Here is a 27528-nt window from a genome sequence, read left to right on the forward strand (position 1 = left end):
TGGATTTGGAATGTTACCACTTCTTTCTTCTTTAATTCATGTTTGGATTTTGTTTAGTTCTCTTTTTGTGATAACCTTGTTTGTAATTAATTGAAGTATGTCTGTCCCTATAGCATGTTTCCATTTCTAGCTTCTGATATTTAAAAATCATCTGAATAATTGAAACATGTAGTTCTTGATGTGCTAACTTTTTTCTTTCTCTGTTTTAGAGGTTATCAAAATTGGTCTTGATAAATGGTAGTATGGCTTCTAGTCCAATCGATTTTTTTCATGTCAAACATAGTGACTCAGAAAGCTGAAAATGGATGTTTACCTGGCTCTATTTTTCGTTTGGGCTTTATTTGTTAAGCATCAGTTGTGTTCATATGTACTAGATTGTAGATAAATTCACTTCAAGGTGAAATGATCTCAAAAGACCATAAATTAGATTAATTCGTAGTCCTTTTCAACAATAGTTAGTTCTAGGCCAAAAAGATCAACTTTGATATTGGCATTATCATTTGTTCTTAAGATATTTGATTATAAGAATGGTTCATCCTCCAATTTACTCCCATCATTCCATTGCCCTCTATCGCTTTTATTCATGGACAAGGACCACAATTGCGTTACTGTAGATCTACTTATGAAATGGTCCCATAATTTGAATGTGGTGATTGGTTTGGCCAGTGATTCAAAGTGTGCATAGTTCTTCAATTATCTCAATCAAGACACAGCTAACATGCATTGCTATCTTGTCCTGTGCCATAAAGTCTTTTGTTTGGGCCATTTCAAAACCTTAGCAATTTAATGTCATTTGTACATTATCAAGAAGTTGCTTTGTTTTAATAGTTCTCATATGTTACTACAGTGCAGTTAGTTAGGTCTCTGTAAATGGCATATTGCCACCAACAAATAATTGAATGTTGCATGATTCACTTGCGCTGAGGTCTCTTGTACTATTGGCTAACACTGTAGCAGAAGACGATTCCAACACCATGACAAAGTCTTGCTTTTGAAATTTGGTCAAAAAGAACAGACATCTTTCGTGAATGAAGAAATAAGCCCATTTTGCAAAATGATCAGTTGTTGAAGATTAAAACTCATAATTTCACTTGTTCGTTAGGTCACTCCACACTTACCGACTTCGAGGATCCTCTCCCAAATATATAAATCTATTTGATTGGGTTCCATTGCATGTTCTTTTATGAATATACTTGATTGTGCTTTTCAGTTCGCGGATATCATGATCATGGGAACAGTTTTGCAGAAAGCGACTCACCATTTAGATGCATTATTTTACTGCAATGTTAGGCTCATACTTTTCGTCCGGCGATGTTATACGGTGCTGAATGTTGGCCTACAAAAAGACGACATGTGCAGCAACTGAGTGTAGCAGAGATGCGGATGTTGCGGTGGTTTTGCGGGCACACAAGGAGGGATAGAGTCCGGAACGAAGTTATTCGGGATAGGGTCGGGGTGGCACCAATTGAGGAGAAACTTACTCAGCATCGGCTGAGATGGTTTGGACATGTCCAACGAAGGCCTCCTGAGGCGCCGGTGTGTAATGGGATCCTTGAGCTAGTCGATAATGTAAAGAGGGGTAGAGGTAGACCTAAAGTGACGTGGGATGAGTCGGTTAAGAGAGACCTTAAGGATTGGAACATCTCTAAAGAGATAGCTTTGGATAGGAGCTCTTGGAGACTAGCTATCAATGTGCCTGAACCTTGAACTTATTTCTTTCGGGTTTCATCTCTAGCCTACCCCAACTTGCTTGGGAAAAAATGCTATGTTGTTGTTGTTGTTGTTGTTAGGCTCATACTTGTTGTTAATGGAAGTGATGCTGACCTGAAAGTGACACTGCCTTTATGCTTAACCATTCGATATCGCTTTCTAAGATTTGGTCCACTGATCTCCCTTTATTCGATCCCGTCATGCAACTGTGCTTATAAATTTCGTTGCCCTGTGGGCGTTTACATTATGAACCCCAACAGCTCTGAATATGCAATGTATCTTCCATTCTGTACTGCTGATGACGACTCCAAATTATTTGATGAGCATATGCGATGTCCAGCTCATAATTTTGATTTGAATTGGTCCAGCTCATCTCATTGGTACAGATTACAGAATAATAGCCTTGGATGCTTTCATCAAGTGATCTTCAGAATTTAAAACGTTCTGTATGCTGTGCTGCGATGGAACTTTGGGGGATCACTGCCCAATAAAATGGTTTGCTCATGCCATCTCATAGATTTCCAACTCCCTAGACTATTTCAAAGTTGTTGTTTTTTATGTTTCAATATGGGATGATCTCATTGTCGTGTGGGAATATCTGCATGGGATATGTTGCTTCACGGCCATACATTTGTGGTTCCAAATTGTAATCCTGATCAGTGTATGACTTATGTGCTACCTGTACACATTATTGCCCAGCTTTTGGGGGTTTTTTTCTCCTTTGTATTTATTTCTTTTTGAGGTTACATTTACTGATGGCCAAAGTGATTAGTGTTGCTATAAACTGTAATCAGTACACTGATAAGGATCAGGTACGAACGTGACTGCTATTTATCAAGATTGTACTGCACTTGTGGATGTGTTTGAAAGAAAAATGGATGCACATATGGGAATTCCTTTAACGCTGTACTACTCTTGTTGGCCCAGACTTTCATGTGAGATCTGTCTGTTGGTGGAATCTTTCTGTTTTGCTGATCGATGCTGTTGCTACGGGTTTGAATTTGATTGTGGTCCACTGGTCCTGAAACGAATTGTTGTCATCTCCTGCTGCTGTAAATATTTGTCCTATGATTTCATACACACCCCTGCCTAGTTTATATCAATCTTTTTTTTTCATTTACCATTTTTTATAAAAAAAATTCTTTGCAATGTCAACTCCTGTGCATGCAGGAGAATAGAGCATTTCTAACAAATTACTCATACCTCACATCCAAAATTCTCTCCATTATCAATAATTACTTTTATACTTTTGGTAATGGTTGCTACAACAGACTATTAAAGTTCAATCACCAAGTATAGAGTAGATGTATGAATTCTCTTGATGGATGTGTGTTTTGGTGATTATAGAAAATTTTCATATAATGAGGATTGGATTGATAATCTGTTGGAGTAATAATTAATAAAAGATCGATTTTTTTAGTATTAAGGCTCTGTTTAATTCCAGCGTAATTTTTTTTTGCGTTGGAATCTTACTAATTTGAAGTATTAAATGAAGTCTATTTATAAAATTTTTTGTACAGATGGGTTGTAAATCGCGAGACGAATCTAATGATGCTAATTAATCCATGATTAATCAATAATTAGCATATGGTATTGTATCATCACTGTTGCAAATTATGGATTAAGTAGGCTCATTAGATTCGTCTCGTGTCACGTCAACAGTTTGACCAGATGTCGGGAGAGCTTTTCAGACACTAATTAAAAAACTAATTTCAGAACTCACTTGGAAACCGCGAGACGAATCTTTTGAGGCCTTTGACCGCATCATTAGCACATGGGAGTTACTGTAGCACTTATGGCTAATCATGCACTAATTAGGTTCAAAAGATTCATCTCGTCGTGTACATCCAAACTGTGTAATTAATTTTATTATTTAATTATATTTAGTGCTCCATGCATATACCCAAAAGGAAAGTCACAAATTTCGAGCTGAATATTTTTGAGAACTAAACGCGCACTTAGTATTCCGTTAGGCCGACGGCCGACTGCACGACACAGAACCGGCGACGCGTCAGTAGGGCGCGGGCGTGTACGTGCACACGCAGACTCGCAGCACGCTGGTCAGGTCAGTCCTGAGTCCTGACCCGCCTGACGCGTGCCTGGATCAGACCAGGTCACCACTGGGATCGGCGCGGTAGAGTCGAGCCAGCCAGACCGAACCCGACCGGTTTGGGTCTTTGATCCGGGGCCTGTTTGGTTTCTCCTAGCATAACTAGAGTAACATGAGAATTTTATATGCATGAAGTACTAAATAAAGTTTATTTACAAAACATCTTCATGGATGAGTGTAATTTTTCGCGACGAATCTAATGACGGTAATTAATTAAATGATGATTGGCTACAGTAATACTACAGTAACTAACCTTTAATCATGTGGTCAAATATCTCATTAGATTCGTCTTGTGAAGTAGCACAGGATTGTGGAGATAATATTATAAATTGATTTTATTTAGTACCCCTAATTATTAGTCAAAATTTATACTAGGTGTGCTGTGGAGACCAGGGCCCAGTTCCGGGACCGATCGGTCCACTTTGAGAGGCGCTGGCACCTGGGACTCTGGGAGCCCACGCGGGTCCGGCCACCGCCGCTGGTGGGCCAGCCCACGCGTACCCTCCTTTTCTCTGACACTGCTGGCCCACCGCGAGAGCTCCCATGCTTCTCGGGCCGCGAGGCGCTGGGCCGCCTGCTCCCTACATGCGTGCACGGGGAGCCAGCCCACGTGTCCCCTCCCTCCACGTGTGCCCGCTCCGGTCACGTCCTGTGGCGCCGAGACGTGGCGGGCCGCCACGGGCCAGACGCCGCGCGCCGCGGGGCTTCGGTATATCTGAGCTCCCCCGCCGCCGTAATCGACATCGACTGGCACCCACCCACCCACCCACCGCCGTTCCACCGATCCCCATGTCCGACGACCAGCGGCAATGCTGGAGGGGCATCACGCCCGACGTCGAGCTCGGCGCGGCCCTGGCGCTGGCCGACATGGCCGGCAGCAGCGTCGGGCTCGGGCCCGCCGCCGAGCGCGCGCAGGCCAAGGCCAAGGCGCGGCGGCCGGCCGCTGTGCCCTCGGGCGCCGCCGCCGAGGAGGCCATGACCGACGACGAGGAGATGGCGAGCACCAGGCTGAGCCTGCAGCTGGGCGGGGTCGGGATCCAGTCGTCCTCCTGCTCCAGCGGCGGCTCCAACGCCGGGCGCCCATCATCGCGGCAGCCGGCACCGGCGCACGCCGCCGCGCCGGCTACTCACGGCCCCAGGCCACGGCACATGCTCACCGAGGTAGAGTAATTACCAACATAGCTCTAGCTAGTAATTAACAGGCGGTGCCACTTGGTTGCGAGCCTGTTGCCTCACTAGAGTGGGCCATATAATTCCAGGCAGAGAAGGAGGCGAAGCGGCTGCGGCGGGTGCTCGCCAACCGGGAGTCGGCGAGGCAAACCATCCTTCGCCGGCAGGTGATCTCCTCTACATGCTCTACAAAGGAGTACTACTATTCAGTACTAGTACTTGGTCTTGTTTGGTTGGGTTGGGGGAAAAATTTCCTGAGGAAGAAAACCATGTGTTTGGTTGCTACAGTGTTAAAACTGGGCCCAAGAGATCGGGCCATATACAATCAAACATATGGAAAAGTTGTGTGCATACAGTAATTATTGACTTTGCAATCAAATATATGAAAAAGTTTGCAACCAAACATGTGGAAAAGTTTGCATAAAATTTTTTTCACCTCCAAACTAAACAAGGCCCTTGTGCAGATTACTGTACAAAATAATAGCGTCCAATTTTATTATTTTTTTGCTCAAGTCAATAATTAAGACACTTTTTCCCTTTCTAATAACTGAATTTTAGGCGATTCGAGATGAGCTTGCGCGAAAAGTTGCAGACCTGTCGTCAGAGAACGAGACCATAAAAAAGGTATGGTGAGCCTGACGCTAGCTACGTGTGGCTAACTGATCCAAATGGTCTGGCGGTTACCTTAAAACTTTTGCGGCGCAGGAGAAGGACCTGGTGATGAAGGAGTATCTGTCACTGAAAGAGACGAACAAGCAGCTGAAAGCTCAGGCACACGACCTCTCGCTTTCCCTATTCTAAGACCTCTCGCTTTCCCTATTCTAAGCAAGGGATTTTCTTATTCTCGTTCTTCTATTCTACTAGCATGCATCGTTACGTAGGCCAAAGCAAAGAAAAACAAGCAGGGGCCTAGCATGTTCCGAAGAAGAAATTAATTAGAGGCGGGAACTATCCAGTTGTTCGATTCCAAGCTAGCCACATGACCCACCTTTGCTGGGTCGTCAGCGCCGTACACCTAGCCGAGTTGGGAACTATTTCGGCTGAGCCTTGCTCTGACATCTGTATGGATAGCCATGGCTGTTTTCTATAAATATACATACTCCATCCTCATCTTTGTCCAGCTGCAAGCACTACGTTTCCGATGCACTGAAAGCGGTGACGTAGTATTATGTGTGGTTGCTTGTGACGTGGCAAATACTTATTGTATATACTCTCAACACAAGACGATGATGGTATGATTGTTGTTACGGTCTATCTCCATATCAATAGATTGAGAAAATTGTTATCTATCAATCACTTACAGATGCTGTTAAATCCTCATCCAATGGCTCGCGCAGATTGTTATATCTGCTTCTGTTGGGATGCTGTCAGCCGCAAATGCTAGCTATGGGCGCAAATATATCTGTTACGGACCGGTAGGCTAGTTTTGTATCTGTGGGCCTATTGAACATGTTAAATGCATTGATTTTACAGGTAAATGTTTCTGGCCTTCGTCCCAACTAGGGTGGTAATGGGTCATGGATCTTCATAGCCCAACATGGCTCTCAAATATTTTAGTTCAAAATTATATAAGATTAGAGCCCGGTTTCAAAATTATATAAGATTAGAGCCCGGTCCTTAGATTTTCTAGTAAAAAATTTAAGACCTTTTACCACCTCTAATCCCAGCCCAGCAAGCCAACTTTCTTTTTTTTCTTGACTTTCCGTTTTTACGGGCTAAAGTAAAAACAAGGATAAAATATAATAGTAAATAAATAATTACATGTAATTTCTTAAACTAATAAAAAATATGGAAAAACAACAAATTAAAAAGTTACATTTAAATTCATAGGGTGACAATAAAATCCCATAGGTCCTAGCCTTGTAGGTAGGACTCCATGCAGATCTTCAAATAGCCATAGTTGTGGCTATTTAGTTTCTTAATCCCACAACTTGCGCTAGCAAGATCTGCCATAATGATTGACGTCCAGCGTCAAGTTAGCTTCCTTGGTCTCGGACCAATTAGCTTCACAGTCCCTGACTGTGCACCGGCAGAGTATCTCCTTAGCGCCTTGATATAGTATTGAAGACAGCAAGCACCCCGTGCTTACTTATGCCTCTTTTCGACGGTTCGGACTACATTGCTCTGATACTAATTGTTGGAAAATCGAGGTGGCCCTAATACCCACTTTGACGAGGACTTACACCTATGACACACCAACTCACTCTAGAATCGGTCAGCCTGTCAAATTTCTAGCTATTTAGTGTATTGGGTCATTTTGACGGCAGAGCCGTCTTTTCACTTCCGGGTGGCAGAGCCTACCAACAGATGAAGATGGCTTCCGAGTGGCAGAACCAACCTATGATAAAACCTAAATCTTTTGTGATCCCGGGTGACAGAGCCAACCTTCAATAGGTCACAACTTATGCACTAAGTAACTATATTGCTTAACTGGAAGACCAACACTTACAAGAACAACTCTTTATTGCAACACAACAATACTACACAAGAGTATACAACACTCTCATCTTTTAATGGCTAGCCTAGCACTCACCCTTTCTCTCCTAGCACTACCACCCCTCTTCTACCATGCTCATGGATGGATGCCATGGCAAGGGAGCGGGTCTCTATTTATGGGCCAAAGGAAGACATAATATTAGTAAAAATGTCCCCTTCTAGAGAATTTCAAAACATTCTAACATATTCTAAATTTATTTATTACTAATTCTAGATGTGTCCATAGAAAATATCTCATTCTAGCATTGTGAAGAACACTCTAGAAGTTTGCCTTGCACTCTTCTCAACACTTGTAGTTTCAAGTTCTTATAAATGGTTGAGATGATTCAATTGATCCATGCTCCATACCCAACACTTTAATTTTTGATCACGTATACCAATGGATAGCTAGCAAAAACAAAACCTTAGATGCAATTTTATTCCACTTTAGAAGTATAATGGTTTTATTATGTCATCCTCTATCACTATATGTTTTGAGAACCACCCCATAGCTCATTCTCTTCAAATTTGCATTGGCATAAATGATTTGGTCTGCTAAATCAGATATTTCCGTGATATTGCGTGGCAGTTGGCTTGAATGTGACCTTAACATCTCATGTCATGCATGGGCCATTGCATGGATTGTTTTTTACTCTCTTCCATGTTGCGTGGCTCGCCCATGGTTGTCTCTTCGATGAAAGTGCCGTCTAGTTCGGTGTTAACTTGGCACATTGAGAAAATTTGTGACGCATACAATTAGCCGATTCTATCGGGTGGAAGAAAATGGTCCACGCCAATGCTCCTTGCATGATAGAGGTTGCAGGCGTAATCTATTCGAATCTTGGAAGTAGTGGCCTGCAAAATGAAACTTTTAAGGGCAAAATCATAATCTAGACTACATCTAGGTAGGCTCTTATAATTTTCCTACACAAGTACAAAAATTGATTAGATTTTGTATCGATAGTTTAATATTGCTCAAATAATGCCATGCAGATCATTTCACTGCCTAAGGAGTCCATGGATCGAATCAGGGAGGCTATTGCACCCGTTGTGGTATCGATTTGACAAGTTGATGATTCCTCCGAATCAAAATTATCTTTTAGATCCAGTTTTGTTTTGGATTGTGAGAATAATGCATGCACCGTGCTTACTCTTAAGAAGGATTTGAATAGGAGCAGAAAGCTTTCTGTGCAGTTCGAGAATGGGAAATATTTTGAAGGATTGACTGCTTTCGGTGATGAGAAATCAAATTTTATTGCTATAGAGGTGATTGGTCTTGGGTTTAAGCCGAAGATTTCTGAACACGAAGCTGATCAGTGTGATGAAGTTGTCCACATGGGTATTTTTGATGAAGAGAATCTTAAGCTCAACTTCAGTAGTGGATCAGTTGGATATGCATTTAAGAATCTTATCTACTTTTAGGGCTAGACTGGGGATGTTCTGTTGCCTAACATTTTCTCTATTGTAGCCTTGTAGGTCACAAAGTACATCTCCGTAAATAAGATAAGAAACAAAAAACGAGATGGTGACTAGAAAAAGTTCAGTGCATACCCTTCATCAGCAAACAAATGATATAGACATATGAGTTCACGACTCAAAGCTAGTTCAGAAAACATTGGCTGAAAAATCAGGTATGTCAGGATTTAGGAGCAAGTACATACTACAGACTAAACCAGCAACATCTATTATTGTTATCACTCAACAGAATTGAAAATGGTAGCTGCAACCAATGTCACTGCAAAAACCATTATCCCATCCAGTAACTGAAACCGAAAGGCTAAAACAAACTGTTTCCCGTCAAGATAATGCCACCAACAAAAATAAAAGAAAACACTAGAGTTTCCAAGTCTTCTAAAACTATCACATGAAGAAACGACGGCCAATTCTCATGTCATTGCAGCTGGCGAGATGAACACCAAGTTGTTGTTAGTAGTCCTACTATCATATGCCTCTACAGTATGGGTACGACTGCATTCGCCTCTGGGTGTCGCGTGTCTGCAACAATTGGATTAGCAAAGTGAACAATATCAGTTTGGTAGAATGTCATGGATGATATGTTACCATTTAGAAATTCAATAATCTAACATACACCTTTTAATTGCAGAAAAACAAGTTTCCATTCAGTAGAAAAAGAGAGAGAAACAATCAGTAGAAAGATCACCACAGTTGGCTGACAAGTGAAACAACTGAAATTTCTGAATACTGTTTCAGATTACTCCTAAGCAAAGTTACCATTTCCTCAAGAACAAATTGGTATATAGTTAACTAAACATAAGTTCCAAAGAATCTGATTGTATGATTAGATGTGTTACAAAGAATGCATAATTAAGTATCTGTAATTCTGTCGTCATCAGTATGATATTATGATCTATTGAACATGTGCCATACATCATCTATTTAACTTATTTCTCGTAGGACATTCAAAACTACACGAGTGTTAGAAGCATATGAGCTTTCATTCATAATATGAAGAGGAGCAGATCAGATAAACAAGTCCTTGAGAGACCACTAAGAAAACTGCAAAGTTCTCACCTGGTGACGCGGTGGGGAGAACGACGAGGTCCAAGGGGTCTTGGCCGCGAGGCAAGTCGACGACTAGAGGAGTCATCCGCGCACCAGGGCCAGCGCGCACGTAAACGTGATGTTGAGTTCGTACGGACCTGCCATAGAAATTAAACCCGCACACGGCACCCATCCAAATAGGAACGTCCGCCGCCTGTCTGTCGGCGACGTGCGACGGCGCGGGGTCGACGAGATGGCAGATATTATCGCAGTAGATGTCGACGGCGAGGACGACGTGGTGTGTCTCCGCCATAAGCTTCTCGCAGAGGTGGGAGCCGATGAAGCCGCCGGCGCCAATCATGCAAATGGTGAGGGGCGCGACGGCCGCCAGCGAGATGGTAACTAGCCGGCGAGATGGTGAGGGGTTGCCGTCCAGATCCAGGTGGACGCCCGCCAGCGAGGACGATGGCGGCGGGGAGGTGCGAATCGCCGCCCGGGAACCCTAATGTTAGATGGATACAATCATTTTTTTCTTTTTTCTTTATAACAAATATTTATCTCACTATACTACTAAAACCATACCCCCTAACTATACTATTCAGAACATTATTTTTATAATTGTGAATTTACTATGATACCCTTGATCGAAAAAATAACTACCGAAACAGAATTAACTTTGGAGGCATTGGGAGGCGTTACGGCACATATGGGCCCACCCATCATAGACACATCTAACGCCTCCCGACGTCTCCTCGTTGACGCCTTCCAACGCCTACCCTCAATTGGGCCCCACAAATTAAGACACACGAAATGCCTCACAACGCCTCCCCAAGCATTGTAAAAAATTTCTTTTTTATTATGCAACTGAAACACGGTTAAAACCAAATTTCTAATCTATCTGGATATATGAATTTCATAGTAAGTTGATTAAACTTGCAGGTCGTATGGGTGTCTTTCATTATTTGCTACCGTTAATATAATTGATTAAATTTTTGTTAGACAAAATATTACACGACCAAAATCGATGGCTTATTGCTCCTTGAATATTCTTGTCGTTGGAGAGATTTTTACTTCTGTGATTTATGATCATTATTGGAACCATGAGAGGTTACAGCTTAGGAGAGTAAATAATTGTTTCATGATCAACTCGTTAATTTGTTAGGAGTGGATTTGGCCAACTAAGTACATATTAGTAGTATTTATATGAATTTGTACAATTCAGAAGAAAAACTCTTTTCTATCGTAAATTCACCTATAGATGCTTTGTAACCAGAAATCTAATATCTCATGTTTGTCAAACAATACTAACATTTGATGATTTTTTTATTTTTTTGCTTTTGTTCACTGAGCATGAGCTGCACGTTCTGATAAATACAGAGAACGACTTCTTTGTGAATAGAGAGAGAGAGAGAGAGAGAGAGAGAGAGAGAGAGAGAGAGAGAGAGAGAGAGAGAGAGAGAGAGTGGATTTCATGTTGGCACTAACTGTTAATATGCTGATGCATATCCATACAATATAATTGAGGGCTAATCATATCTTTGTTACTTTATTTTAGATGCATTGTTGTTAGTGTAATCCTAGCTGTGCTGGTTGTGCAATGTCTTATTATACCATCTTAACACAATTTCAGTTGGGCTGACAGAAGTACGAGACAAGGAAAACAAAAGAAAACAAAACATCTAAAAAAAGTGTGATTTTTTTTTTGCAAGAACCAATTTCAGAAAGATTACATGGTGTCGTTGTTTGGTCATAATGCCAATTGTCGAGAGAAGTTTAAAATAATTCTTGTTTGTTAGATTGTTTTCTATGAATATAAATTATTTTTAATATTTTTAAAAGACACTCATGTTATTTCAAAAAAAGGAGCATGGTGGTTTGGTCGGGTTGAAGTGCAGCACTTAGGAGTTATTTGGCAGAGCCAGAGCTAATCATGATTCCAATTCACTTTGAGAATATATTCTATTATGAGAGTAATTGTTTATGATTCTTTAGGTTAAATTTTAGATATGACGTGATGCTGAGGGGAACGAATCTGGGAAAGCTAACCTTTTCAGTAGCCCTTAGTTTATTGTACAGAATCACCTCAGGGAATCACTTCTTTACCAAAACAAAATGTATGGCCAAGTTTTGCCACCTCCTGAATTTATCCTAGATTTAAACTGAGTTAAAATGACTTTGATTCACTAGATATGTTCAGACAAATTATGTGGCTTGCCATTTATGTCAATTGAATAAAAAATTAATATATTTTAAATATGTGCGTGTCGCTCATACATTTTACTGGTAAAAGGAAAATAGAGAAGAAAAATGAAGGGTTCCTCATATTGGAAATGGTGGTAGTTCTACTAAAACTAAAGGCTTCCTTTCTATATGAAAAGGTCTAATCACTTCTCTCAATTTTACCCTGACTCTGAATAACCCATCAATTGGATCAATTTCTTTTACAAAACACACTATAGAAGTAAAAACTCACGTATATATGCTTTAAACACAAAAACGATTTTGACGGCATATAGTGTCGAATCTAGGTGGTTTTGATGACGTGGTAGAGTTACGGTTTATTGGAACATTGGCTGTGCTTGTCACCTTACTGCAAGCAGATGTCGCACGAGCTCACTTGCAGCACGGTTTGGCATTAGAGCATGACATTGACGAAAATCATGACAAATCACCTAGATTTGACGCCATGTCACTACATCTGAGGTTGGTTTAGAGAAGATGTGAGAAGTGATCCAGTTTTCAGAAATGAGGATGACAAATAGATAATTTTATAGTTCAAAGAGCTATCCAGTTTTCGTGGCAAACTTAGCGGAATAATGTGTAATGATTATCCATAGAGCTAAGAAGAGTTATTCTCCTAGGATCAAGAATTCAAGATATGGCTATAGTGTCTCGTCTTTCTTTTTTGTTTCATTGTAATTAAATATTTCTTTTTTAATATATATAATGACCGGCAGGGACTTTGAGACCCGGGGATACATGTCGCACCGGACCATAAGCCGTCCACTATCCATCCTACAGGATGGGAATAGTAGAAAAAGGAACAAAATGACTATTGAACAACATTTTTCCCTACTTCGCCTGTTGATATTCTGCACAAAATTGACTTCCTTTCGCAAAAATGGAGGATACTTTTGCCTGAAGATGAGCGACGCGACTGAAGTTGAAAAACCACGGGATGAGGATGGTGGATTGGGTGCGGCAAAAGGGTGCGGGTTCGAGGCGTGAAGCCTTGCAAGATCTCTTTTAGGCCCCGTTTAGGAGGGCTTCACCGGCGGCTTCACGAGCGGCTTCAGGTGAAGCCCTCCCAAACGTTTGTTTTGGGACCGGCTTCACGTGTGAAGCCGGTCCTGAAGCCATCAGCGGCTTACACAGGCAAGATGAAGCCATGAAATCGTGGCTTTACGCGGATTACACATCAATCTAACAAGTGAAGCTGTTTTGCCAAACATTTTCTAAAACGGCTCCAACTCCACCAGAAAAGCCGCTCCATCTGAAGAGCCAGAGCCGGAGCTGTTTTTGAAAGAGCCGGAGCCCTGCCAAACACACCCTTAGTCTGTGGTTTCTTTTGGAGTTTGTGTTTCCTTTGTGTATGTCTTGTCCTTAGTGTGCTCGTTCTGGGTTAGCTGGTTTCCCAGCGGTGACACAGTAAAACTAATTCGCTTTCTTTAGACGCTAGAGTATTTCTGTTTCAAAAAAATAACCCTAGTTCCTTCAAATAGCTAGTCTTTAACATACCGTCATTTTCAATGAGTTGTGAGCATATATTTGTAAATATTTCGCCAGGGCAATTGTTTCCGAAAATGGGAAGGTAAAAAATATAAAATGATTCGCCCTGCGATGTGCTCGACAGCTGTCTCATTTCAGTGGACCTCCAAAAAAAAAGATTTCTCATTGGCGCAAATCCGTGGACTTACTGGACCTCATACGGGCCGGATCTACCTGGAAAAAGGCCGCGAAATTTGATAGACATATATCAACTTGCTGGGCCTCAACAAGCTGACCAAGTAAGGTAGCCCACGCGTGGGCTAGTGTTCTCACTGTTCCTCTCCTGACTCCTCGCCCCCTCCTCCCCTTCCTGCTGGTGCCTACGACTCACTCTCAGATCCACCCCCAACACGCGAAGACCGAGTCCAGCGATGCCGCCGCCGCCGCCGCAGGCCAACGCGGGGAAGGTGACCCCGAACCTTGCCATGGACGCAGAGGCCACGCGCATGCTCAACCTCACAGTGCTCCAGCGCCTCGACCCCGCCGTCGAGGACATCCTAATCACCGCCGCGCACGTCACGCTCTACGGCTTCAACATCGACCTCAACCAGTGGGTGAGCAAGCGATTCTCCCTCCTCTGGACCGTTCCTGGACTGGACCATGATCCGATCCGATCTGATGCGGGGTTTGTTTTGCTTGCGCTGGGCAGAGCCGCAAAGACGTGGAAGGGTCGCTGTTCGTCGTCAAGAGGTGGGTCGCAAGGATCTGGGAATGGGGGGTTTTTTGGGTTTCCATCGGGTTTTTAGTTCGTCCGCGTCTAATCGCTTCTGGAACGTGTTGGATCACATGTAGGAACTCGCAGCCGAGGTTCCAATTCATTGTCATGAACAGGCGCAACACTGGTACGTACATTGCGATCTGGACTCATTTACTCGCCTGTTGCTTCGATTTGTTGCTTGCTTGATGTTCGGTGCATTGTGCTGGTAGGATCGATCGCTAGTTTGCTAGTGCACTGGGACCTTTAGACTATGGAGCATGGATGGATCATGATAAAATATTATTTCTGGGCATTCTAAGAACTCTGTAAAGGCCCTCTGTAAATTAACTTGATGTTAAAGTAGACTAGATAATGTAGCTGCAAGACAGAAATGTTGTGCGGGTTCGCCGATTGGCTGATTGCTGCAGCTTCTCATATTGACTGCATGGAATCTTTCAACCTACTTCACAAATAACTCGTGATACTACCGCTAACCTGTACTAATGGGGACAATAGTGAACAGGGCAAGCAACTGTTTCTTTTAAAAAAATTATTCATGTGAGGAAGTTTTTAATTAGTACTCCAGATAAATAGTGAACCGATTCCTCCTTTGCAAATACATGTGAACATTTAAGAGATGTGTGTGCTGCCAAAAAAGAAAGGGGAACAGGGAGCTAGGTTTGTTGATCTCTATGAGTAGCAGGACAAGCTGATATCCTGTAATCCGTACTCTATTTATCCTGCACAATAAGAACGAAGATCTCTGACTATAATCTTGATAGTTTTAACATAAGTGGGTTAGTACCTGCAACCTCAACTTTATTTCTGAGTTCTTCATGTTGTGACGTTAAACTGGTATGTTTAGAGGCGAACTTGTCAATGTGCCGGATTCCTTGTTGAAAAGCTGTTGCTATCTTCTTAACAGATAATCTGGTGGAGGATCTATTAAGCGATTTTGAATATGAACTTCAGCCCCCATATTTGTTGTACCGGAATGCTGCGCAAGAAGTAAATGGTATTTGGTTTTATAACCAACATGACTGTGAAGCTGTTGCAAGGCTTTTTGGAAGGTAAAGCTTTTCTGATACTTCTTCCACTTATGCTGGGGTGTATAGATGCGAAAGCTGTTTATGTATAATTCAATTGAATTTCCACGCTGAAGTGGCTGGCCTGATCTTGCCATCACTCAACATATGGATGGATGGTAACTATCTAGGACTGAACAATGCCAACAAAAGGCAGTTTCTTTAGGTGGAACCACAATGTGAACTATACATGTTGTAGGGCTTAACTTGGGATGGGTTCTTTTGGAACTTGCTAGCTAAAATTGGTTATTACTCGGTTTGATAATATCAAGTAGCTATAATCTTACATAACCAGTTAATCCTTTCTCCAGCTAAATCCTGACATGTGAAATTGTGTAATCACACTAAAGGTGAGGAAATTCACATGATAGTGTGATACCTTAGGTACATATAAAATGCTGTATGACGAGAACTTTGATCTTGTGACTAATTTAAAATTATTGCAAGGTTTAAATTCTTCACATCTATTGGTTTTATAACTAACTATTACTACCTCTGTCCATCAAATCTGTTGATACAAATTTTGTACACTAAAGATGCATATAATTTTGACTAAATGTTGACCAAAACTCGCAAGTTTGACTTTTCCGAAGCAAGATACCTTCCATTTATTGGTAGAAGGCTTCCTTATATATGAGGAATATCATTGTGATACCCTATTATGTGTAATACATAGGGTCAGATTTTAGCATTGAAGACTTTGAGCGCAGAAACTTTTCACTTCTGCTCAAATTTTGTTTCATGCATTTTCTTGCAGAATACTGAATGCTTACGCCAAAGTGCCTCCAAAACCAAAAGTGCCTTCCACAAAAAGGTCTTTTTTCTTCTGGACTTCCTGGATCCAAGTGGGCAATAATTTCCACATTGTATGCTTTGTAGTTATCTTAATATTAGATTCACCTGTGTAGTATCTTCTAATGTGCACAGTGAGTTTGAAGAATTGGAGGCTGTTCCGACATCTGCTGCAATAGATGGCCCCCTTGAACCTCCGCCATCATCCAGTGCTCTAGTTTCTGATGCACCTGATGAATCACTGGCCAATTACTTCAGTGTATGTTCTCTTCAAATTTTAACTTTGTTTCAATATTAGATACCTTGATGGGCAACATGGGTTGTGTTCAGCAGTAAATATCAATTTATCTGGAGTCTCAACTTGATGGGCATTATTGCATCCTGATTGATTCATGCATGCCAGTATTGTTCATGAATGCTTCATGCTTATCATGGTTGCATGAAGCTAGCACTTGCATGAAGTTAGCACTATTCCTTTATTTTTTCCATAGTGTAATATCTACTGATTTTTTGTTTTAAACAAATCCACACTAATATCTACTGATTTTTTGTATATTTACTCACTTTTTGTTCTAAACAAATCCACAGGGTGCTGCTAGCATTGGGAGTGTACCAAGTGCACAAATGGCTGGAAGAGCGCATCCATCCACTGAAGCTGTTGCATCTGCCCATGTGCCATTGATTGTTCCATCTGATACTCCAGCACATCAAATACCTCATCCTTTAGGGGGTTCATCAGCTCCACCACTGCCCCTCCATGATGCAAATGCCCACACCAGCCATTCAACAAATCTTCTAACACCAGCTTTCTTTGCTCCTCCATCACCCTCTTCAACATCTGTAGCATCTGCACCACCAGCTGCATCCATGATGCCTACAGCGCCGCCTCTTCATCCAACTTCAGCAGCTGCTCAACGCCCTCCATATGGCACCCCCTTACTCCAACCTTTCCCCCCACCGACTCCACCTCCTTCCCTGACCCCTGCACACAGCGATGGGGCTCTTATTTCAAGGGATAAAGTTAAGGACACCCTCCAAAGACTTGTTCAGGTATGCCTCCAATAAAAATGTTCAATTTAAAAACATTTAGTTGCTATATGTTGTAACACTTTTGTGTCCAACACAGAGTGACGAGTTCATCGATTTAATCTGTCGTGAGTTGCAAAATGCACACATGTAGACTGCAAATTGGAATTCATCTAAAAACAAAGAGTCTGTATGGAGTTGCTCGCTGTGAGAAGATTGTCTGGGGTCTTATTTTTGTTTTCCTGTGAGTTCTGTATGATTTACTTGTCAAAACTTCTGTATAGCTTGTTTTAATGTAGAGTGCTTATAGCAATGTCTGGTAGTATTTCTCCCGCTGGTTTCCAAATAACTTGTATTGTCATATAGTATTTATTATGTAACCGAGCACCAAGAATGTTAGATTCATCGAGGCCCATTTCGGGTTGCACGGATTTGTAAAACAGGACTTGTGCAGGAATATTTAAATACCATCTTTTTCGTGTGATTTACCCTGGAGAATTGACAATGGTATTAGGCATTTTGCTGGAAGAGGGATTTTCAAATCAAAGCAACTGCTTACGCTGGACTGATTTATTTTATATTTGAAGCCAGGGTAAAGCCTTTAACATGGGTCTGTTTGTCTGTCATGGAGCAAACAAAAGCTTCCTTTTGTAGAAGTCCGAACCTGTACCAATGGGTAGGGACTAGGGACCATGCATCATTTGATCATTAGTGAGACTAGGAAGGTGCCCGTGCTAACGCCACAGCTAAATTGCAGATGTACACTAAACAACATATTTGATCACAGTTACCACATTTCACAAACAAATTAATGATGGCTTGTACAAGTAGACATAAAATTGGTTTGTTCTTCATATATATGGATAGAGCAGCCATCAAAATAAATATATTACACAATTTTTGGATATTTAGCAAAGTTGAGGCCTAATTGTTCACACAGGCAATGAAAGCACTTCCTCTTGAGGTCTTGATACAACACTGGATGTAGCTCAGAAACTTGCGTCAACAAATTTGACGCAAATTTTAGATCAATAACATTGCAGATTAGTGTTATGCAGAAAAATGACTGAGTAATTAGTGCCATAGCATTCCTCTAGAAAATTACATACTATCTGAAGTCCACTTCAACACTCCTTTCTAAAGCCTGGAGTGCATACTTTTTTTCTTCAAAACTATATATCTCAAATCTTACATTTGTACGGAGCATTAAACAAGAGGCATGTCGGGCAGGTACCCTTACCTCAAAAGGCTCGGCTCACCACATATCTGTCGATTCAAAATACAAAACCTACAGTCAAATAGAGATCTTTCTTACTGAAAGTGCCGAGGTACATATCCTTGTTTCCAACAACTCTGTCAATCCGAGACTGCCATCTTGATCAAATTACCAAATCATTCGTGGAGGTACTGAGCAAGCAGAGAAAAATCATTTTTTTGAAAACAGCCATCACATTGCATATTTTTTAAAGCATCTATGTGTATTTCACATGAAAAGATACAATATATATTGATCCTGTCAAAACCATTACAAATAGTTCACTGCGCATATAATGCATCCGCTTGGTCCTGTCAATAAAAAAGCAGGCGTGCAGCTCGCGATGGATTTTCAATCTTTGTGCATGAACAAAATGCACAGAGCATTGCCGACAATCAGCCGCTTTGTTCCAAAGAAAGTATTCTGGGGATTTGTTACTGCCTAACGCTTTACTGGAGTCCCAGCAAGGCGTTCACCCTTCTGATTGAAAGCAACAACAGATGGCGTTGTTCTTGTCCCTTCAGCATTCTCGATGACCTTTGGGTTCTGCAGTCATTTGATTGCAGATTCGACTAGATAAATGAGGGAGACAGTATAGTCTATGGTGCAGACAATAAGTAAGAGCAAGAAAACCAGCGAAGAAAACAAACAGTATAGTCTATGGTGCTATCAAAGAAATCCCCAATATGCAAACAGGTGAATGACAATTACTTCTCAGATGTACAGCCAAGATACAAAACAACACTGGAAAAATTTTAGAATTTAGATGCTTGATGCGCTAACAAATTGAGCATAAACAAACTAATTCATCCCAACAATCTAATTTGAGCCACCCATATTGTCGGTACCCTGTAACTGGAGTACCCACTCTTACTGTGCCAAGACTCGCGTAGTTATCCGTAACTACGCCTTAAGGAGCTAAGCAGCCGGACCCCTGGGGTCCGACTCCATCTCACCGGACCAACGGTCCCGGACCCGCTTCCCGCTCGGGGACGGGTCCGGTGTCACCACGTGTCCCAGAGGTGGAAATGTTCAGCACCTGTGGCCGCGGACCCGGACCCCCACAGGTGGGTCCGGGGCCTCCACGTGACTATCCGGACCCCCGTGAGCTCTCGGCTCAGCTAGCTGCTCGGGAGGGGTCCGGAGCCGCCACGTGTCACGTAGACGCGGGCGCGGGCGCAAACCTTCCGCTGGAAGCTCCCTTACCCACCCGCATTAAGTGCGAGCGGTTGAGGCGTGCTCTGCTGCCGCTGGGCACGCGACAGCTTTTGTCAGTCCACACTGTGGATCGCCAGCCCTCCTGCCGCATTAAATGCTGGTAGTTGGGCGTGCGCTGCTAGAGTAGGGCATCGGATACCCACTCACGGGTTGGACAGGCGTGACATGACAATACGGTAAGCCCGCCTGTTTCCAAGGCGGCTCGTCAGTTACCAAGGCAAGCATTAAAGACTCAGCGTCGCGCGGATGGGCAACGAGTCATGATGAACAGCTACTAACTGGAGCAACAGTGCACGCTACTACAGCGGACTGAGTCAGTAGTTCGGCGCTTCATCATGACCTTGACGCGCGGCTCCAGAGGCTAGACTCTACTCCGACAGGACAGCTCAAGATCATCCCTGGTCAGAAGCTACGCACGAAAGCCGACGACAAGATCTCCGGATCTGAGGCATTGAAGGCCAAACTGTAGTTTATAATACATCGCCGGGCCCACCTGTCGGGGCCCCGCTCAGTGTACGTGCTCCCCTTGGACATATAAAAGGGAGAGCACGCCCGCTAGAACACAGGTTCACACAGACACGAGGTTCCACAAGTTTTCACACATGTAGAGACGGGCATAGCTCCTCCCCCAGTTTGCACACAAGCTCAGGCAATACATCACACAGTGGACGTAGGGTATTACGCTCCGGCGGCCCGAACCACTCTAAATCCTTGTGTGCTTCCGTGTTCTTACGCCTCTAGATCGAGCATTCCTTGACTGCTCCCAAGCACATCCTACACTTAGGATTAAACGGGTGCACTACGCCACCCGGCTGTGGGTTTGCACACCACGACACATATGTAATAGATAACTAAATTTAAAAAGCTTTCTAGCATGACTTTGGCATTTGAATCTGAATATTGTGTGTGGTTTTGAACATACAGTCATATATATCTAGTCTTCCATATAAACTGAAGTGAATTAAACATGGATTCTATATACTTCTAAGACTGAACTCTACTCAAGGTTCCATATATGTATGTTCTCCATGCAGTACAACACTTGCTTTGAAGCCAAAGTTCAGTCTTATCTTTGTATCAATACTTGAATCATAACTTGAAAACAAATTAATATGATTTGTCTGATTCCCACATGTTTATGAAGAATAGAACCTGATAGGGATCACCAGTTCAGTCAAATTCATTAAAATTAGCTTAATACTTAAATCATTAAGGCAGCCTAATACTTAACTAACACATGTCCACAAACCTGTACAAACTCCGATCACTTCATATGCTATGTTCTCACCCTCTCTATCAAAATCAAGCCATAGCACCTGTACAAACTCCGATCACTTCATATGCTATGTCCTCAATACGCTGAGATGGCCCTTGTCTAAATTGCTAGTGTTGTTAAACCTGTAACCAGCACCATATATAGCTCTTGTGTGCAGCGTCCCACTATTCACAATGCTCGTCAGCCGAGCTGTACATTTGGGTGGCGGTCGTCGAAATGTCACCGGAATGTCAGCATCACCAGGAACCCCAGGAACGCCGCCGCTCCGACGCTGGAGCAGCAGAGGTCGACGATGCCTTCCCGCCTGGCCTTCCGCTCCTTCCTGGCCGCCCTCCCCTTGACAAACTCCTCATACCGCAGCCTAGCCGCAGCCTCTCCGCCGCGTCCCTGCCTGGCGCCCGCCATGGCCGCGGCCACCACGGCCAGCCCGTCCCTCCCGCTCACGCCGCCGCCCTCGCCGTCCTCGACGCAGAGGCTCACCTCCCTGACATGCCCGAACCGCTCGTCGCACGTGACGGCCGCGTCCAGCGCGACGCCCCCGCCGAGCACCACGGCGAACCGCACCACCGTCTCCCCCGTGAGCCACCGCCGATCCACGGACACCGGGCGCCGGCTCGACGCGTTCACGGCGCGGCCGGTGGCCGGGTCGATGAGGACCCAGCTTAGCGACAGGTCGGCGGGGGTGATGGGCGCCGGCGCCGAGAGGCCCTCCTGCACGAGCGCGTCGACGCGGAACGGCGCGCCCAGGAACCACTCCGACGCGGCGTCGGTCTCCACGACGCGCGACATGATGCAGGCGCCCCCGTGACGGAGGTTGACGGCCGAGACGAGCCGCGCGGGCAGGCGGCGCGCCGGGACGGCGGCGGACGCCGACGGCGCAGGCACGGCCGCGGCCGCGGCGGGGAACGGGAACGCGTCGGCGAAGAGCCGCCGGTAGCCCTTGTGGTCAGCGGAGGGCACGTCGCGGAGCGAGGGCCAGCGCGCGAGGCAGAGCGCGCGCCAGGCGTCCGGGTCGGCGGCGAGGCCGCGGAAGGCGGCGCACGCGCAGGCGAGCGCGGCCAGGGACGCGCCGTCGAGGCGGCGGAGCACGAGGGCCAGGACGTCGGCGGGCAGGTCCTCGATGGCCGTCGCGCTCTCCCCGTCGCCGGTGGCCATGTCACGCGGCGCGGTGGCGGTGAAGGACGACGCGGGGAGCGGATAGGATCGCAAGGGGCAGGTATGCCAACGGGAAGCGAGCTGGGGAAGTAGCCCAGGTTTCTTGTCTGACCAGCAGCTTCTTCGCGTGTTGGGTTTGGATACGACGGAGCAAAGCTAGTTGTCGTCCTTCGCATATATACTAGTAGTATAAACACATGTGCGCGCGTGTGATTGAAGATTAGTAGGGTAAGTGGTCGCTGCCCGAGCGTGACGGCTTCCTGCTCGTCACGTCCACGGCGCGCTTGCTGGCCTGCCGAGCTGACAAGCCACGGCTAGATAGATGCCGAGCTGGGAAGCAACGCTGAAGGTACGGTGTCGCTGCGACGTGGGACCACCGCCGAGGGATCAACGTGTATATACTGGCGCGTTGACTGGCGCGTCAGCATCGTCCAAGTGAATGAGATTGATAGGCGGTTGTTTCGGACGTGCACAGAGGTTCACTTAGGTGATGGTGCTACTGCTAAGTTATGGGATTCCAGTTGGCTGCATGGCAAAGCGACTAGGGACATTGCACCATAAATGTACAAGCTAGCCTGGCGGAAGCATTTGACAGTAAAAGAGCAGCTTGTTAATCAGAGCTGGACAAGAGGACTTTGGCGGATGCAAACTGTTGAGGAAATGGCAGAGTTCGTTCAACTCTGGGATTTGATACAGGAAGTGAGTCTCAATGACTGGGAAGATCAAATCATTTGGAAGTTTACCACTGATGGGCAGTACAGTGCAAAGTCCGCATATGAAGTCCAATTTAGAGGATCCTACTGTTGTTTTAGGCCACAACGGGTCTGGAAGGCGCACGCTGAGCCAAAGCACAAATTTTTCACATGGCTACTTGTTCAGGAAAAAATTCTGACAGCGGATAGGTTGCAGGAGCGGTACTGGCCATGTGATCCAGTCTGTAAATTATGCCGGCAGGCGCCAGAGACAGCAGCACACTTATGCTTACATTGCCCATATGCGCAGAGGGTGTGGGAACTCATTCAGGCTTGGACAAACAACTTCATCATGAAGCCGAGTGTCACCATGGGCATAGAAGAATGGTGGACTCAAGATGTTCATCTGGCAACAAAGGAACAAACAAGAACTTGGGCAGCAATCAATATGTACACGGTTTGGAACATTTGGAAGGAATGGAACCGAAGAACATTTGATGATCGGGAAGCTGATTCTGTAACAGTGCTGCAGCTAATAAAGGAGGAGATGAACCTACGCTTCCTAGCGTGTGGGACACCGGTGGTTTCTAGTTTCTAATGTTAATTGTTCTAGAGGTAAGAGTTTTTCCTGGTAATTTATATAACAAAACTTCTGTAAGACTTGGCATTCTCCTTCTTCTAACATGATTTGGCAGCGCTCCTGCCCTTCTTTAAAAAAAACAAACGGGCGTCGTGCTTCGTGCGTGCGTGTTGGACAAACCCCGGGCGTTGTTGAGTCGCTCTTGGCGGCCGCACACGCGCGTCCGGTGGCTGCGGCATCCATGATCCATCCATTCAGACTTTTCAGAGTCAGCTGCATCGCCATGAATGTCGGTACGCCCTGGACCTGATCCACGCCGCCTTTGTCATCGTCTTGACCGGATACGTGCAATTGCAGGCGTGGATTAAAAAGTCCAATAGTCCATATCAGAGAGAGATCCATTCTCCGAAGAAGAATCCTCTGGTGCCTCAATTTGACGCCATTCTCTTGCCGGGCCGGCGGCGTTTGCGATCGCCATTCCATCGCATCCATGATTTGCATGCATCACCAGCTTATACACTACTGGAGCATGACGATTGGGCGAGAAGAGCATGCATTTTCACAAAAGAAAACCAAGAAGAGGGTGACGAGGTTCAGTTAGCCGAGGGCTAAGTTTTGGTCGAACAAGCAGCACAAAAGGTGTGTGATAGCGACTCGTCTACCTCATGAGCAGTTTGGGGATCCATGGGAGATGGTCTCATGCGAGGTTTTCCATGGGAAATAGAAGCGGCAATGCTCGACGATCTGCATGATCATAAAGCAGCAAACTGCACGAGGAAAATGAACACAGCTTGCATACTGATCCAAAGACTATAGTCTCTGCAGACATCAAAGGCAGGCCATGGTTTCAAGTGTGTGGTGCGATTCATGTTTGTTTCTAGCATTATCCCTCTTATCCAGCAACGAATCGGGATCAGACATTTTACTTCTCAGGTTAGTCGAGGCAACAGAGGGCTACACACGCGGCGGGGAGCTCCATCGTTAGCGAGGGAGCTCCTGGCACGCTCCTCGGCGACCTCGTGGCGAGCATGGCGGCTCTGATCTGGCCACCCACCTCCGAGGCCTGAGGGGGCCGCCCTCCAACGTCGCCGTGACCACCTCCACGGCAAAGAATGCCGCGGGCTCCGATTGGCAGGAGGCGGCGGACACGGTACGCTGCGCGCGCTGCGGCGTTGGCGACGAGGCGACGACTGCACGGTGGCGGCGCCGTACATCCGCAGCGTCCTCGCATCATTCTACGGCGACTGGCTGTGCGGGCTGCGCGTGGAGGCCGTGAAGGAGCGGGCGCGCCGCGTCGAGGCCGAGAGCAGCGACTTAACCGCGATGCTGTACATGGCCGGGTCCATGCGGATGCGGCCCAGGAGCCTCGGCGGCGCGCTGGCGTCCAGGGCGGCGGCGCTCGCGAGGTCCGCCAGCTGCGAACCGCGGTTGCTGCCATGCCGAGTTGCCGACTGATGAACGAAGCTTCCGGGGACCGGCGCACCGGCCCCGTCCATCGGGAGGTGATGCTAGAGCTTCAGGAGGCCACCAGCGCGCGGGGAACGACGGGGACGCGGCGGCTGCGCGGCGGGCCAACGTCCAGGGGTGGACGGTAAATGAAATACCGTCCACCCCTGGGTCCCTATCAACCGTCAGATGAGACTTGTGCGGACGAGATTAACCAGGAGAGTACATAATAAGAGACACTGTTCTTCTTCCTCGCTCCGTCGCTCGCCTCCCCGTCCGTCTCCCCCGGCCCTCGCCCCCGCGGTCCGGCCACAGGATCGACCTACCTCGATGGCGTGCTGACTGTCCCGGATTCCAGTGAGGTATCGTTGCGGCGAAGGGCGCTGCCCGGCAGAACTGCCCCTTCGCATCCTGTTACTCGTCGCGAGGGAGTCGGCTCAACAGCGCAGAAAACGTCGGCCACCAGAGCACGCCATAGGGGAACTAGAGCATGAAGCCTTAGCGCGCCGCGCATGGCGTTGAAGGCAGAACGGGTGTTCGACGAAACGCGTCACCGTGCTCCACGAGCTCTGCGAACGTGTGCGTGTTTGGACTAGCCGGCGTTTCGTACAAAGAATTCCTGACACAGCTGGTTATGGAGCGTATCGACTTAGCTTTATTTGCAGTGATGAACGAACGATGTTAATTATGCATGGTTAATTCGCAAGCACAACTCACGGCCCATCGTATCTATAGATTGATGCAGCTTAAAAGGAGAGGGATTTGTGATTTGTGAAGAAACTATCCCATTGAAGGGGCAAATTGGGAATCAGTCCGTGGACATCAGTATTCAGTAGCTACAGACAGAACTCTTGGGATTCAGCAGCAGTCCAAGAAGAAGAAGAAGACATGCTGTGTGATGTCGTTGTCTTCTCAGTTCTCACCCTTCTCTATTCCAGTCCACGAGCAACAGTGTAGTGCAGAGATGGTTTGGAACAGCGAAAGCAGAGGAAGACGCAGACGCGAAGCCGGAATGGCTGGGCTCTCTTCCGCCGTAAAACAACGGGCACTGCGCCACCGCGCACGTAGCCGGACGCGCGCGGCGCGCCAGTTCCTCCGCCATGGCCGTTGTCCTCTCGTCCCCCATCGGCAACGCAAGCGAATCACCAGGCAGCCACGCGCGGCTTGCGGCATCTTGGGCTGACCAGAGCTTGCAGCGGCGCAGGGCGCGCGTCTCGTTAGCGCTCTTGGCGGTGAGCAGCGGACGGGGAAGGCCTTCGCCGCGCCGGCCCCGTCCATCGGGAGGTGATGCTAGAGCTTCAGGAGGAAACCGGCACGCGCAAGGTGAGCCGAGCGCGCGCGGAACGGCCGCGACACGGCGGCTGTGCGGCGTGTCAACGTCCAGGGGTGGACGGTAAATGAAATACCGTCCACCCCCTGAGGCCCTATCAACCGTCAGATGAGACGTGTGCGGACAAGATTAGCCACGAGACTACATAAGAGAGACTCTACTTCCTCGTTCGCCTCCTGTCCGCTAGTTCCTCCGCCATGGCTGCTGTCCTCTCATCCCCATCGGCAACGCAAGCGAATCATGAGCCGCTCCTAGACCCTGGGGCGGCTGCCCGAATGACGAATGCGGGCGGCGTGCGGCTGCGCGTTGAGCTGAGCTGCGGCACCTTCCAAGGTCGCAGCGGCCAGCGAACCTCCGGAGGGGCTCACGGACTCACGGTAGAGGGCTAGTTTCCTGTACATGGAGCACACCGCCACCGGTAGCGGACTCAGGACATCCAACACAGGCACAAACACGGCGGGATGTTCGCGCCGCCGTGAAATCGTCCTCTCCATCGGCCTCGCGGCTAGGCCAGAGCTTGCGGCGACGCACGGCACGGGGCGCGTCTCGGAAGCACTCGGCCGGCGGGAGGGCCTCCGCCGCACGAGCTCCGTTCACCAGGAGCACGATTAGACCTCCGGGACGGGAAGTGAGTCGAGCGCGCGACCAACGGCAGGGACGCGGCGGTTGTCCGGCGCGACAGCGATCCCAGGGGTGGATGGTAAACGAAATACCGACCGCCCGGACGGTAAATGAAATACCGTCCGCCCCTGGGTCCCTGTCAACCGTCAGATCGGATTTGTGCGGCCAAGATTGGTCTCGAGATAACATAAGGGGATCCGTTTTCTTCCTCCTCTCGCCTCCGGTGCCCCCGTCCCCACTTCCGGCCAGAGGACCTGCCTCGCCTCCCTTAGAGGACGCACTGACTGAGCGGGGCTGCCGGCCCAGCCCCGGCGGCGGAAGGCAGGCGTACTGCCCGGCGGAACTGCCTTTTCGTCCAGCTACTCGTCGCGAGGGAGAGGCTCAACAGAATGGGGCAGAGAACGGCGGCCGCAAGAACATGGCGTGGGGGAGCCTGGGGGCCACGCGTGACGCGGAAGGTGGAGTTGGTGTTCGACGAAATGCCGGACCTCATGTCACCGATGGTGTTGACCGTTGAGTGAGCTCGGTTGCAGACTTGCAGTTGCAGGTGTGTCATCGAGTTCTTGCGATGCGCCGATGCCTGGTGGGGGTGAACTCCTACTTCGAAAACGAAATGTCTC

At 46.4% G+C, this 27528-nt stretch overlaps 3 protein-coding genes across 3 annotated transcripts; 2 read left to right on the forward strand and 1 right to left on the reverse strand.

The window, feature by feature from the left end:
• The first annotated feature begins 4581 nt into the window (after positions 1-4581).
• Positions 4582-6263, forward strand: LOC120696748 (light-inducible protein CPRF2-like). Its single transcript, XM_039979728.1, has 4 exons — positions 4582-4981; positions 5080-5157; positions 5549-5614; positions 5696-6263. The coding sequence occupies exons 1-4, from the start codon at positions 4610-4612 to the stop codon at positions 5789-5791; spliced, it is 612 nt and encodes a 203-aa protein (XP_039835662.1). The 5' UTR covers positions 4582-4609; the 3' UTR covers positions 5792-6263.
• Positions 6264-14010: 7747 nt separating this feature from the next.
• LOC120696749 (mRNA-decapping enzyme-like protein) lies at positions 14011-17833 on the forward strand. The gene is made up of 8 exons (XM_039979729.1): positions 14011-14289; positions 14385-14425; positions 14528-14577; positions 15358-15502; positions 16275-16331; positions 16445-16568; positions 16898-17359; positions 17436-17833. The coding sequence occupies exons 1-8, from the start codon at positions 14107-14109 to the stop codon at positions 17487-17489; spliced, it is 1116 nt and encodes a 371-aa protein (XP_039835663.1). The 5' UTR covers positions 14011-14106; the 3' UTR covers positions 17490-17833.
• Positions 17834-20678: 2845 nt separating this feature from the next.
• Positions 20679-22372, reverse strand: LOC120696750 (probable F-box protein At2g36090). Its single transcript, XM_039979730.1, has 2 exons — positions 21058-22372; positions 20679-20960 (listed from the first exon to the last, which is right to left on the reverse strand). The coding sequence occupies exon 1, from the start codon at positions 22237-22239 to the stop codon at positions 21304-21306; it is 936 nt and encodes a 311-aa protein (XP_039835664.1). The 5' UTR covers positions 22240-22372; the 3' UTR covers positions 20679-20960; positions 21058-21303.
• Between the last annotated feature and the right edge of the window lie 5156 nt (positions 22373-27528).

The sequence above is a fragment of the Panicum virgatum genome, chromosome 3K, assembly GCF_016808335.1.
Source record: "Panicum virgatum strain AP13 chromosome 3K, P.virgatum_v5, whole genome shotgun sequence".
Classification (NCBI taxonomy): Eukaryota; Viridiplantae; Streptophyta; class Magnoliopsida; order Poales; family Poaceae; genus Panicum; species Panicum virgatum.